This window comes from Zalophus californianus, chromosome 12, assembly GCF_009762305.2.
Source record: "Zalophus californianus isolate mZalCal1 chromosome 12, mZalCal1.pri.v2, whole genome shotgun sequence".
NCBI lineage: Eukaryota > Metazoa > Chordata > Mammalia > Carnivora > Otariidae > Zalophus > Zalophus californianus.
In genome coordinates this window covers 37,769,399-37,783,991 of record NC_045606.1, presented here as the reverse complement: position 1 = coordinate 37,783,991, position 14,593 = coordinate 37,769,399, and the positions used below count along the sequence as shown (strand labels likewise).

The following is a 14,593-nucleotide window of genomic DNA, read 5'->3' as shown; positions in this document are numbered from 1 at the left end:
TGACTCATGGAAGCTGCTTCCCTTTGATAGAATCTCTCAGGTGTTCTTTTTATGGAATTTATCATCTTACACTGTGTGAATTATACCCAAGCACACCTTCTCATGTCAGTGTTCTCCACATCTTTTATCTCTTTTATCTCAACTCTGCATCTTGCTGAGACCATTTGCAATAGAAAGCTTAACAAGCTCTTTGGAGTTTTAGTGTCAAACGTTGCTCATTCTTAAGTTGAGGATTTTTTCCCCCCTGTGGAGTTTGGAGGTGTTTAGAGACTGTCACTAGTTCTTTCTTTAGCCATTTTTTTCCTTTGGAGCAATCACAAGTGCTTCTCTCTACAAGGAGATGAAAATATTCCATCTGCCTGACACCCTAAGTACTAGTTGGAGGTGGGTTGAAATTGCTTTTTGGAGACAGGGCTGACAGCTGAGAGCTCAGTTAATGTTTCGATTTTTGTTTTTAATCTCTTCTCAGATAATACCATGTACCTGCTGGTGGTGAACCATCCAGATTTTAAGTCCACAGTTGAGTTGTTTAAATTTGAAGAAGAAGAAAAATCACTTTTGCATCTGAAAACCATTAGACACAAACTTCTGCCTAAGTACTGAGATGTATCATATTTCGATTTTCCTTTAACACCAGTGGATGGTTAATCCACCTTTGGTTTCTCCTTTCAGCCAGAGTGGGAGGCGGGATAATGGCTGGTCAACTCTCCTTTCTAATCATCACAAACTCCTCCAAATGGTCTTCTGCAGATACTTTTGAAGATTCAAACCCCTGAGAGAAGACCCATTCTCTTCCTCTCTCATTTCCCAGGCTGCCTGGATGCTGACTTATGGCTCTCAGCCTCAGAATGTCCATTCAAGATGTTATTAAGACATAACTCTGTTCTTCTCCAAAACCAGACTTTATATTTCAAACCCATACCAGTTTCACAGAAAAATTCCACATCATGAGCTGGCTTATTTATTCATTTATTTCTTTTTGTATTAAAAAAATAGAATCTTAGATGTTTCTATGAATTAGAAACATATACCCAAGGGAGATCTGAGATCCAGTGCTTCTAATACCTCCCCATCCTACCCCTACTGCTGTTTGGGCACCTGATTTATGGAGTAGCCTATCTGTTGTTAACACTCAGCTCCAATCTTAGGCTTCTTGACGATGTAACACAAGGAAAAAGAAAATACCCAGGGATCCCTGATCCCCGTCAACCCAACACAAAATCAACTTCCTCACTTGCCTTAGGATTTCGTTTGTGAGGCTAGTGAGGGATTTGGGACAAAAGTCTGACAAAGTCTTCCCAAACTTCCTGATCTTTATCCTCTAGTCATTAAGATTGTCTAGAGTCCCAAACTTTATCTGAATGATTAACAGACAGCATTGGAGTACCTCAGTATTGGTAAACCTAGATTTCGTTTAAACTGTGTGTTATTTACACGCAGGGACCTAGCAGAGTGCCCGGCACGCAGTGTTCCCAGGATCCCCTCCTCTCTTTTTTTATCTGGTGGTTTTGAAGATGAGGAAACTGAGATTGGAGAGAAATTGAGTAACTGGATGAAGGTCAGTCTACTAATTAGTAGCTGCCTAGGAACTATATGGCCCAAGTCTTCTTCTGCCTCCCTAGGATGAGCGCAAATTCAGAGAGCGGCTTTCGGTGGAACAGGTTATTTATACATTCACTCAACAAATGTATTTTGGAAAGAGAATCAGTTTACTGAAATCTGGAGAATGTGCCACATACCAAGATCTAAATTAGGGAAAAGTATATAGAATAGAGAAGCTGGGCTAATAATAATTGTAATAATTGTGATAGTAACAATGAGCTTTAACTGTAAGTTAGGTGCTACAATAACCAATTTAAACTGATTACTTTATTATCTTTTTACAAATACCTTCTTAATTAGGTGTTATTATTATGCCATTTTGGAGTATTTAACTTGGCCCAGATAATACCATCAGTAAAATGGCAAACCTGGAATTTTAACCCTGGTATCTTGAGGCTGAAGCGGGGGCTCTGAGCCACTCTGAAATAGTGAAAGCTTATTTTATTGGTTTCACAGTTAATCTTGAAGCCTCATATTTGTCCAGATTCCCAGGGTTAGGGTATTTTTTTTCTGGGCCAAGTGCAAAAATACATGTCTTTGGCAATATAGAAGCAAACTGGAAGAAAAAAACAAACATAGTGCCACAATTAACTAAACTTCTGCTCTCTCAATTGAAGGGCTAGCCATGTATATTTTCTGCTTTGTATTTAGTAGCTCTTTATGTGGTTGTTTATAGCATTAATATTCCTATTACTAATCTATCACAATTGAAGTATGTTATTAATGATAACACAACAGTCATGATCAATCATCTCTAATAGCCAGGCATAGTGCCAAGGTCTTTATAGTCATTCTTTCATTTTATTTACCCTAACCTCACAAAGTCCAGAGAGAAACTGAGGTATAGATTTTAGTGGCACGCTGTGGTCCCATAGACAATAGCAAGCAACGTCAGCATTCAACTGGGGTCTATAAGATTTCAAAGCTATTACTCTGAAATATTCCTCTCTGCTCCTTTTTACGAAAAACAGGCAAATGATTTGTAACGTATACTACTCACTTTGGAAATTTACTTTTAAAAACGAGAGGGGGAGAAAAAGAGAGAGAGAAGAGGTTTATGCCTGCGCCTGTACACACTAATCCTAAATTCCTGGACCTTTTTTCTCATGTCGCAATGGTGATCACCATTGACGAGGGTTCAGTGAGTGGCCGGCTTTCTACAAAGCACACAACAGGCATTGTCTTACTGTGATTTCCACTGAGACTCCACAAATTAAGATTCTGACCCTTAGTCTTATACTAATGAGCTGTAGGACTTTGGGAAAATTGTTTAACCTCTCTTTACAGATGAGAAAACTGAGACTCTGTGTGCTTATCTAACTGGCCCAGGAGCCCAGAACTGCGTCAGAACTGATGTGCGGGCCATTACGCCCTCAGCAATGGAGCGGAGATAATTCTCTACCAGATAATAGCCCTGGGGAACTTCTGTCACCTCAATCAGCAGAGAATGACTCACTTATGTGTTCACTGTTGTACCTATTAAAGCAGAAAAATAGACTCATATATCTTAGATTTTCAGTAACGGAGAGAGAATCAAAATCAGAAAGAAAATATGCCATAGTGTCCCTTTCCTGAACATTCTTGCTCGTGGACATTTTCCTCAGTTTAGAATCATAAGGCCGGAAATGACCTTCTAAGACTGAAATATACAGCAGTCCATCTCATCCTCCTTTTACAGTTAGGGAAACTGAGGCCCTGACATGCAAAATGATTAATTTTACCTAAATAGCACAGCTAATCGTGACAGAGCTTTAACTAAAATGCAAGTCTCAAGATGGCCAGTGTTTTTTCCTCCCTCTGCCTGATGATATCCCAGACTGTTCTATGTGAGAGTGACTTCTGTATGAACATAAATGCATTTTGCCCTGATAATGATTCCTGGCCTAATTTAATGTCTACTGAATGTAGTATATCTACACACGTGCACACACACACACACACCCGTGCACGCACACACACCTACACACGCACGCGCGCGCACACGCTCATGCGCACGCACACGCACACACGCGCGCATGCACACGCACGTGCACACACACAGGCGCAAAACACGCACGCGCGCACGCATGTGCGCGCGCATGCGCGCACACACACACGCACCCTAGAGCACTATTTTTCAGATACAGTTAATAGGATTTTTATGTTACATTGCTATAGTAACCTTTTAGGGTTTTGTAAGAGTAATTATTGTCTTTGAGGCTCCTACAGGTGGGATTGATGTCATATGAATTCTGTGCCATAACGGCTAGAGTGAAAGCTTCATCTGCATCTTGATTTTAGGAACAGCCATTAATGAATGCTAATCAATGCCTAATCCTGTAACGTACAAGACCTTCACTTGTATATATCCTATATGTGTGTTTGAATTTGCAGTTTGAATGATATTGTTGCTGTGGGACCTGAGCACTTTTATGCCACAAATGATCATTATTTTGTTGACCCCTACCTGAGATCCTGGGAGCTCTATTTGGGTTTAGCATGGTCTTATGTTGTTTACTATAGTCCAAACGAAGTTCGAGTGATGGCAGACGGATATTTGATTTTGCTAATGGAATCAACATCTCACCTGACGGCAAGTATGTGAACTCTTTAAAATGTCATTCATTTCCCCAGATTCTTATTAGACACTGTTAGAACATACTCATTTTCTAAACAACATGATATGCTCTAACATGTTATCCTGGTAAGAGGAAATTAGGAAGAATGTAAAATATCTTAATTTCTCAGGGGATAAAACGTATCAAATCAAAAATTTCTATTTTGTGTAGGCATATTCTTTTAAATTTGGGGGTAGGGATGAATATATCAAGGAGGGGAACTGTGATAAACATTTAGTATTTCTCAATAGCTTTGCTTTGAGGGAAGAATTTTGAGGCCGTAATAAGATTAACAGCATGTAGTTATATATTTCAGTAGTGCTGGTTTGTGACAAGATAAAAAGCTTGCACCAAAATGTAAATCAAGACACTGCTTTCTCCATCAAGAAAGTTTTGCTGTGGGGGGAAAGTCAGCTTAACTAGGCATTGCGCTTCACAATGTAGTTGATTTACGTTATTATTTGATGATGCCCCCGAAACAAACAATTCACAGAGCAACACTGGTTGGGGGACCACACTTTGGGTAACATCAGTCTATCCACAAAAGCCATGTATCCGTCATATATAGCCTTCCTCATCTTTTATCATCACGGATTTCAGAAGTTAGTAACATAATTAGAGGAAACCGTGTGGACGGCTTTCAAATATTTATAGCATCTCCTGGTCTTCCAAAGTAGCAGATAATACGCAGTTATTTCTCTCTTTGTTCTGGGCTGCACTGACCACATGTCTTTACCATGAGTGGGGCGTTGCACTGCATGCAAAATACTAAATGCACAGGGTCAGGACCAGGCTCAGGGTGAGAGGGGAGGAAGACTTCTCTCAGATCCAGGCCAAGCATCTTGTCTTCTCCCATACTTTTTCTGGCCTAAAACAAGGGCCTGGTTGTCAAAGCATTCTCCTGAAGCCTGCCCGAGAGAACTCGCTATCCTCTGACATGCAGAACCTGGGGATTGTCACTATATTGACAAGTGAAGAGAAGTAATATCATACATTTTCCTCCCAGATATTAAGAGCTGGTACTAGGGCTACGTTTCTTCCCTTCTAATCAGGGACAACTAGGTTCCTACCTTTAGAAACAACTTTTCAGAAACGAAAATTCCTTTGCACATTGTAAACTTGCTGAGTTGTTTCTTCCAGAATTTGGTGTGCTTTTAGAGAGGTTGCATTTTCCAGTCTCTAAGCGAAGTTCTTTCCTAGGAAGGGTTCTTACAACTTCACCGTAACCTTCTGAGCTGTATTACTTCAAGTGCTTTGATGTAGCTCTTTCTTCTTTGAAGGTATGTCTATATATCTGAATTGCTGGCTCATAAGATTCATGTGTATGAAAAGCACGCTAATTGGACTTTAACTCCATTGAAGGTAAGATGTATTAACACTATAAGTTTGCAGAGTGATAATTAGATTCTAAGTGATTTGTGAAATTAAAAGTGAGCAAAAAAGGACTAATTGGAGTGGGTGAGAACCAATTTTTCATTTCTTTATTAAGAGGCAACAGCATCATGTATGTTTGTTGTTCACTTTTACTCAACTGCGGAATGGGAAGCAGCAAGCCAGATATTTCACCTATCAAACTTTGATTCTTTCTGCCTGAATGAATCCTCATTGCTCAGTTTCCCTTCCCTTCCTCTGTCCCCTTTCTCCCTCTCTTTCATTTTTCCCTCCATGTTGATGAGATAGCCAAGAAATCACCTCAACTGGTATTTCGTGTGACAATGCTCTCCATAATAGTTATAAATAATGTAAATCTAATATGAAGCCCAATAAAGTATCAAGGACTCCCAGTGGCCACTAAGCAGCCCTGCAGCCCAGCACTTTGCTACCTTTGTCTCCAACACCTCCTCCGGCCCAGCCTCACCCTCCTGAGCTCACCAGGTGGTTCCCTCGGCTCCGGTGATCTTCCTCCAGATCTCAGTGGCTCTCTCCTTCATATCCTTCCAGTTCCCACTAAAATGTCACCTCAGCGAGACCTTCCCTGGCTACCTAATCTAAGCTTGCAACTCCGCTCGCCTACCTACACACACCCTGATAGTTTGCAAGCTCAGGCACTTCCCGGTCCAGTCCGAACCACCCTCTTCCCCTGCCTCCACACAGAGGGCAAGGGGAGACCGAGAAAGAGGCAGGCCCCTCCAGATCAGTAGGTGGCAGGTTTAATAAACAAAGGCACTTATTTACTTATTTACTTGGCTTGTCTTGGGCAGCTGCAAGACAAGCAGCTCTCCACACCTGCCCACCGGAATCTTAAAAGTTTATTTAGAGGCCTTAATGGGGGCTCCGTCACATACACCGCGCAGAGGGGCTCGACAACACTCTATGTCGAGGCTGTGTCCCTGGAATGGCTCCCTCTGTGCCAACAGTGGGCAGAATGCACATTTCAAGGACAGGGAAGGGGACGGGGAGCCTTCAGTTGTCCAGGTCCAGCTTGAGGTTCAGCCAGGGCTCGTGTCCTCTCAATGACCTCCTCCAACACTCCATCCCTTGCAACAGCTCTTACGATCTCATATAGCCCCCTCTTCTGCAACGTGCCCTGAGCAGTCAGCGAGGGGGCTCACTAGCTTGGAGGCAGCGTGTTTAGTGGCTCTCTGGCTACACCGGAGGCAGACACCATAGCGAGGGTACAGGCACATGCAAGGGAGAACGCAAATTACAGCAGTGATTCCCCAAACCAATGGCAATTTTTTCATCCAAGAGTCCCATGATCCGAACCACGGTTTTATTAAGTCCCCTAAGCTGAGGGGCAGATCACTCCAGGCATTCACTTGTGTCCTCATGGGATTTAAAAAGATGACACACTAGCAGACTCATCGGGCGTGTACACACGACATTCTGTTTGGATAATGGCAAAGAGGTGGCCATAGTGTTCGAGGCCATCCGATTTGGGAGGACAGCTTTTATAATTAGAGACAGTTCAGTGTTCAGTAAGGACAGGCTTTGTTGGCTCTCATTTAAGGCTTATTGGATGAATTTGGTCAGGACCTTGCTTGGCTGTTGCTTGGGTGCTGTTTAAAACACGTCAGGCATGCTATTACTGCGTTCACCAAGTCCCTCTATTTTGAGGGCAATAGAGCATCTTTGGAAATACGCGCTCCCACTGGGCCACTGGGGTGGCTACTCTTTTATGCATCCAGTCTCTGTATCTCCTAAAACAGTTTGTTGCTATAACTTATATCCACGCTATGAGCTTCCTGATTGCCAGAGGGTGTCAGCCCCGCATGAGCTGGGATGTGGAAGGCAGTGGGGACTGCCTCAGGTTCCTGCAGGCAGACTCAAATGTTTTTCCACATATCCTGCCCCACCGGAGCTTAATACCATCATCCACCCCTGGGCTTGCCATGGTCCCAGCCGCAGGATTAATCCCTCTAGAACAGCCCAACTGTCAATGCAAAGGGTCACCTGTCAGGGCTCAGGAGTGATCACCAGCCAAACAGCCCTTAGTTCAGTCCACGGGCCGCGGTTCCTTCCTGCTTCCATCCAGATGGTGTCAGTGTTGGGCTGAATAGCAACTGCAGTTCATGTGGATGGATTCCCTTGACTAGATCCATCCCCCACTCCCTCTCTACAAGCTGCAAGGGCTGCCATGGAAGGAGGCGGTCGATGCATCTGGAGGATCGATGTACTCTACGGGGCCAGTATTTCTAGAGACCGTGGGCTGGTGGGCAGGGTGCTCCCGAGCTGCGGATAGGAACGCCACTTCGTCAACGTGGGGGTCTGAGCCATGGCAGAGATGCATGGCTGGAACATATTCCCAACCCACCCTTTGATAAGAAAGGCAGGTCTTACTTGGATATCCTCTTCGTTCCTGACAGGCTCCCTGCCCTGGAGCAGTACTGCTCAGAGGTGTTGCTCTAGGGGGTACATGGAATTTTCTGTCCCCTTCCAGAGATGGGACTAAAATCCTAGGGGTACTCTGTCTTTCCGTTATCCCCACCACAGTGCACAATCCTTCTGGAGTCACAGGCACATCAAACTCAAATAGTATCCCTGCTCACGAGATGCCCAGAGCTGTAATCTACTTCACTAGTATGTTTGCTTTCTCAAAGGTGACTTGCTGTCCTGATCCCCAGTCCTACACATGTCCTTTCTTTATCAGTCCATATCAGAGACAGAGACATGATGCCAGATGGGAAATAAAAGCCCTCCAAAACCCCCAAATCCCTACAAAGGTTTGCACCGCTTTCAAGTTCTTAGGGGTTGTTAAGCTTGCGCCTTATCAATCACAGCTTCTGGAACGTGTGTCTTGCCCAACCCGATGACTCCCAAAACCTTGGGGCGGTTCCTGGGCCTTGAATTTTCTGTGGGTTCATGACCCATCTTCTCCCTTGCAGCAGTTCCAGGAAAGCCTGCAGAATGCCCTGCAGCATGTTCTTGGATAGTTTCTCCTATCTCTTTATGCCCCCAAGCAATTTATATTGATTAACAGCTACCATTTTTCGAAGGGGTGGCAGGCCTACTGGTTCCCAGTGGGTGTTTCCCCTCGGCACTGGTTTGATTACTCGAACCAATAGATTCCCTGGTATTGGAGAGAGAAAAACTTCATATTCCTGGGGTAGTAGGGAGGAACACTAAATTCGTCAAAGAACTTCCTTAACCATAACCATTCGCTCTCTGTAACCATTGGTGGTGCTGAAAACTTCTGAGGTTCGCCACGTGTTAGAGTTCATTTGGATCCAGTGTCCACCAGAGCTGTCAGTCCTGGAGGACCAGTGAAGAGTGCGTTCAACCTGAGGCCTCTGATCATCTCTCCCTGCCCTCACTTGGAGGCAGTCCTGGCCTGTACCTATACCATCCCAAACAGCACTGCATTCCCGAAGTTTCTGCTGGAGCAGGCAGGGCATCAGGGACGGTAAGGGGCAGATGGAGCAGGTCTGAATTGTTGTTCAGGTTTTATGGCTTTCCACCGGCCAATGAACACAGTGTTGGGTTGTCAGTTTTTCTGTTCAGGCGAAGTCCCTACGGCAATGAGGTTAAACCACATTTGTTTCTGGGTTATTTTTACTGGACCTTTGCAGCCCATCAGCATAGCCTTTAGGTTTTATGGGTGATCTCTCTGTATCACGTCTTTCCCACAGCCCGTACCAGTCCCGGGATTTGTCAGTTTTCCCCATACCAACAATGGATTGCCCAACATTATAAATATCTTGTCCCACAACTGGGCTGAACCTGGACATGAGTGTCCCATAACAGGTGTTGGGGCGGACCGGAGTATACCACTTCTCATTCTCGCCGTGAATGTGGCCTGATTAGGGCCTTCAAAAACAGAGGCTGAGGTTGCCTGTCTCATTCCCAACTCCCTAAGGATTGTTGTACCTCCTCTGTAGATTTTCAGGGTTCTACATGCCCAGGGAGGTGCCCCTCATTGGGCCAAACCTCCCTGCAGGCTAGAATAAGCCAGTCTATAAGAGAGTGAGTACTTTGAACCTTTGAGCGCCATGCCGGTGCTGCTGGGGAGCAGGGTGTGTGGTGAAGTTGCTCATTTTCTCTGCTTCCTGCCCAGAGAAATGCCATCTCCCCCGTATCCCGTAGGTGCACTAACCATGCTGGGATACTTGTCCTGGCCTTTTGCTGGAACTTGGCAGCTGTATCAATAAGCTCCGTGGAAGTACATTCTCTCTTCGTGAAGGTTTCCTCAGTTGGAGGCCGCCCCGCTGGCTGGGGTCGTTGTGGTGCTTTTGCTTTCCTTTGTACTCGGGGTTGGACAGCATGGGGCGTTTCGTTCACTTCACAGCATGTCCCCTTCCCTCTCCCCCATTTTCCCAGGCATTCCACCTCTTAGTGTCCCAATCAGACCTTGTCACAGCGCTCGGACCTTAATCCTCGGCAGCTTGGGCCCTCCCAGCTTTGTAAAATGGCATGCAAGGTCTTCAACTTATTATTTGCTCTCTCCCCTTGTCTGCCAGCCCTGAAGCTACAGAGTAGTGGGCACCCACCTGTCCTTCTCTAACTTACTTTTTTAAATTTAATTTATATATTAAATAATATTAAATATTGATTAAATATTAAATATTTATTAAATAGTTGACACATTAACTTCAGGTGTACAACATAGTGATTGGAGAACTCTGTACATTACTCCATGCTCATCACAAGTGTCATCACTGTCTGTCACCACTGTCACCATACAATGGTATTACAGTATTACTGACTATATTTTTCATCTCTGTGACTTATTTATTTTATACCCAAAGTTTATACCTCTTCATCTCCTTCACTTATTTTGCTATCCCCCCGCTGCCTTCCTTCCCCTCTGGCAACCCCCAGTTTGTTCCCTGTACTTATAAGTCTGTTTCCCTTGTTTCTTTGTTCATTTGTTTAGTCTTTTTAGATTCACAGATAAGTGAAATCATATGGTATTTGTCTTTCTCTGTCTGACTTATTTCACTTAGCATAATCTCCTCTAAGTCAAGCCATGTTTTTGCAAATGGTGAGATCTCATTCCTTCTTATGGCTGAGTAGTGCATTAAATCAGCGGGCATGTGGCCGTCCCCAAGCATCTGCCATGGGGGCCACCCTTCCCCACGTAGAGGTCAATGGCCAACTCGGGATTTTCCCCAAGGATGCCTCTTTCCTAAAGCCCATTTCTCTGGTCTTCTGGCTGGCTCACCAATTACTAGTTTGTAATCTGGGGAGCTTCCTGGGCGCAATCTGAAACTGGTCCATTGCCCCATACACAGAGGGCAAGGAGAGGTCAAAAAAGAAGGCAGACCACTCCGGATTGTGGGTGGCAGGTTTAATAAGCAAGAGAAATTGCATACAAGGCTTGTCTTGAGCAGCCCTGAGACAAGTAGATCTCCACACCCACCGACCAGAATCTTAAAAATTTATATAGAGGTCTTAACTGGATTCAGCCACATATACTGTCCAGATGGTCTCAATAACACATTACTCTCTCAAGGCTATGTCCTTGGAACAGCTCCCACTGTGGAAACAGTGGAGAGAATGTACATCCCAAGGACAGGGGAGGGGTTAAGGAGCCTCCAATTGTCTGGCTCCAGCTTGAGGATCAACTGGTGATCACGTCCTCTCGATGAACTCATTACTAATATTATATATTTTACTTATATTTTATAAGTGAAATACTATATATTTTATTTGTCCTCTCTATTGTCTGCCTCTTCCACTAGGGTGTAAGTTCCAGAAGGACGGGGTGTTTTCTCTTTGTTCCCAGAAGAATTCCCCACACATAGTAAGCACTCAACAAAGACTTGTTCAATTAATACGATGGAGCTGGGTATGCTTCAGGGGTTTCTCTTCTACCCCCACCGATTATGATCTGATCTGAAGGTTTGGGTCAAAAGAGGTAAACACACAAAGGAGAGGAAAGAGAAAGTGACAGTAAAGTGGAGCAGTGTGAAAGTAGTCCCCTGTCCCTTACAAACAGGACCTGACTCTCTTGCCGAAGTCGCCCCCAGCCTGAGGCGCTGTCACCAGGCACTGTGGGGCTGTTCCCGTCAGTACATCCAATGTACTGTCGTGAGGGGCTTCACTTCGAGAAAATTACCTCAAAGCAGTATCCAACGTAGCATCATGTTTGACATGAAAAATCACTGGCATGGCCAATTTAGTATTAGCTGAAGTAAAATGGAATTTTACACACTCCTACTGGCTGAGGGAATGAAAACAAATGGTGGTTGTAACAATAAGTACTTCTGTAAATTGAAAGTTAAAGGATTTTATGAGAATAGAGCCCAATCCAATATATATTCGACACAGAATGATAAAGACACTGGTCCTGCCAAGGACCTATTTTAGATTTGGCTCCCACTTTTGGCAACAGGTAAGGCCACTGTCTCCTGACATAACAATTCAGTTGAGTCTACCTCTGTGACTGTAATGTTCTTTTTTCTTTTGAAGGAACAGATTAATCAAGACCAGTTAATTCATTAATACCTGAAGTGTCAGGGAATTTGATAAATGAGCTGAGACTGATCTTAGAATTTGCGATGAGATGTGGGTAGGTTTATGTCCTGTCAAAATGTGGTATACACATACAATGGAATATTATTCAGGCTTAAAAAGGAATGCAGTCCTAATACATGCTCCAACATGGATGGAACTCTGAAGACCTTATGCTAAGTGAAGTAAGCCAGACACGAAAGGACAAATACTGTGTGATTCCACTTATATGAGGTTCCTGGAATAGTCAAAATCATAAACAGAAAATGGAACAGGAGTTACCAGGGGCTCACGGAGGGAGAAATTGGGAGCCATTGGGTACAGAGTTTCTCTTTGGGATGATGAAAGTTTCTGGAAATGGATAGGGGGTAGCGCTTGCACAACCCTGTGAGTGTACTAATGTCACTGAATTGTACCCTTTAAGATGGTTAAAATGACACATTTCATGTTATGCATATTATACCTCAATAAAATAATCCCCTTCTCCACAAAAAGAAAAAAAAAAAAAGATTCCAGGGCACAGCCAATGAATCAGTCCCACTTCAGTGCATTCCCATTCTCTAAAAATTGGGATATTTGTTAACAGAGGACACAGTTTTTTCCAATGAGAATCATTTATTAAGTTTCCTTTATCAAGAAATGTACCATCTTCCACCTGGCTTTGTGGAAGCTTGAAATGTGTCCGTTGCATGCATTGTGGTGAGTGAGTTTTGCTAGGAATTAGAGATTTGCAAGACAAGAGTTAATTACTGGGCCCAAAAGGGGCTCCCTGCTGGACTGTCAGCCCCTCCTAGGCAGGAGCCCGGCCTGCCACTTACCTACCCACTCTCCCTAGGAGCTGAGCTGCTTGCAGAGCACATGGTCGGAGCTCAGTAATTGTGTGTCAAATGAATGGGGCCCCCCGGGCTTGGGTGTCCTTCTCTTCTCTCACCCCCAGCTCACATCTCTGTAGGCTTTCAACGGCCATGCAATTCACCCATCGGCTCTTACCCCTTCCAAAGATAACAGCACAGAACCCGGAGACACACATTTTCCTCATCTAAAGAAAATGGCGGGATCGGTGTAGACTATCTTGACACTGTGATGGAAGGGGGCTTCGGGAGACAGAGAAGGCCTGGGGCTGATTTTGGCCAGAGGATGTCTGCTTGGCCACCTCCTTTGGCCAACCTGGATGTCTCCAGGGTAAGAATGAATGATGGCTCTGGGTGGAGGCTCTGCTGAGAGGCTTGAGCCCTGCAGCCCCTTCATGGACGTGGTGGGGAGAGGTCTCATCTTGGCCTTTTGGCTAAAATCAAGTGTAGAGTAGGAAGTATGGGGCAGGGCCGCCGTGTTGGTTTGCTGCAGCTGCCTGCCCACACTCTGGCCTCTGCGGTGAGTCACCACCAGCTATTACATGGTCTCTGGGCGCTGAGGGATGCTGGCCTCTGTTTGAGGTACATGGTGGATATTACTTCTCCAACAGAGAGCTAGGGGTAAACAAATAGATGTGATTTCTCCCCAGTAGAAGGCAGCCAAGATGATGAATGGTGGAATTAAGAATCATTGGTATTATTTATGATCCTGGTATGAAGCCTCGGCAGCAATCTGTGCAGTCGTGACGTGCTTGCAACTTATATTTAGAAAATAAGCAGCAGAAGAACAGGGAGTTGAATAACATCAGAAAACTAAAGAAGAAACCTTTCCCCAACTCCACGGCAAAAATTAGACCCTGGGTGATCATTTCTCCTCTGGCTGCACAGCCTATGATTAGCCATTAAAGAAGAGCCTGCATTTCATCGATGTGCTCATCAAAAATGAATCTACATCGCCTGGTTGTTTTTTGAATGCTTGTAAAAATATCATTTGCACATGCCGTTTTAGAAGGAACTGTTTTATGCCGCGCTTAAAAACTTTTTCTTCCCTTCGGTTTTAGGTTCATGCGCAGATGTTAGTCCGAATGATTTCATCGGACTTCTAACAATCTTGCTTGGCTTTCTGCATCTTCCCCTTCCCTCCTCTGTCCTGGAAACTGATGAAATGCTAGCATAGATGGGAAGCCTGAGGAATTCCCCAGGCGCTATTGAAATGCAGCAGAATTGTGTTCTGGAACCAGCAGCATGGCGACTGGGGAGGACAAGATGATAGCTTCCCGATATATTGTTCCGTCACCTCTCAGTTGTTTTCACTTTCTGTCCTTCCTTCTCTCCCTGGTTTTAACCTGGAAGTCCCTGGACTTTAACACACTCGTGGATAACATATCCGTGGATCCTGTGATGGGGGACCTTTGGGTTGGATGCCATCTCAATGGCATGAAGATCTTGTTCTATGACTCGGAGAATCTTCCCGCATCAGAGGTTAGTTTGAAAAATGAAGCAGATCAGCGACCTTATTCCCCGCTGTTTCTCAGTTGGAAACATAAATCTCAATTATATGTGCAAATATAAGGAGGGACGCGGATAGATGATCCAAATGATTAGATATAAAAAGGAGTTTGACTTTGGGAGGCATTTTAGTCAGAGTCT

At 44.4% G+C, this 14,593-nt stretch overlaps 1 protein-coding gene across 1 annotated transcript in view; it reads left to right on the top strand.

Moving 5' to 3' along the window:
- PON1 (paraoxonase 1) overlaps window positions 1-14,593 on the top strand; it is a 32,520-nt gene that overhangs the window by 14,991 nt on the left and 2,936 nt on the right. The window contains 5 exon segments of the mRNA XM_027573461.1: window positions 470-596; window positions 3,976-4,135; window positions 4,138-4,178; window positions 5,480-5,561; window positions 14,297-14,425. Coding sequence (XP_027429262.1) covers window positions 470-596; window positions 3,976-4,135; window positions 4,138-4,178; window positions 5,480-5,561; window positions 14,297-14,425 — 539 coding nt within the window.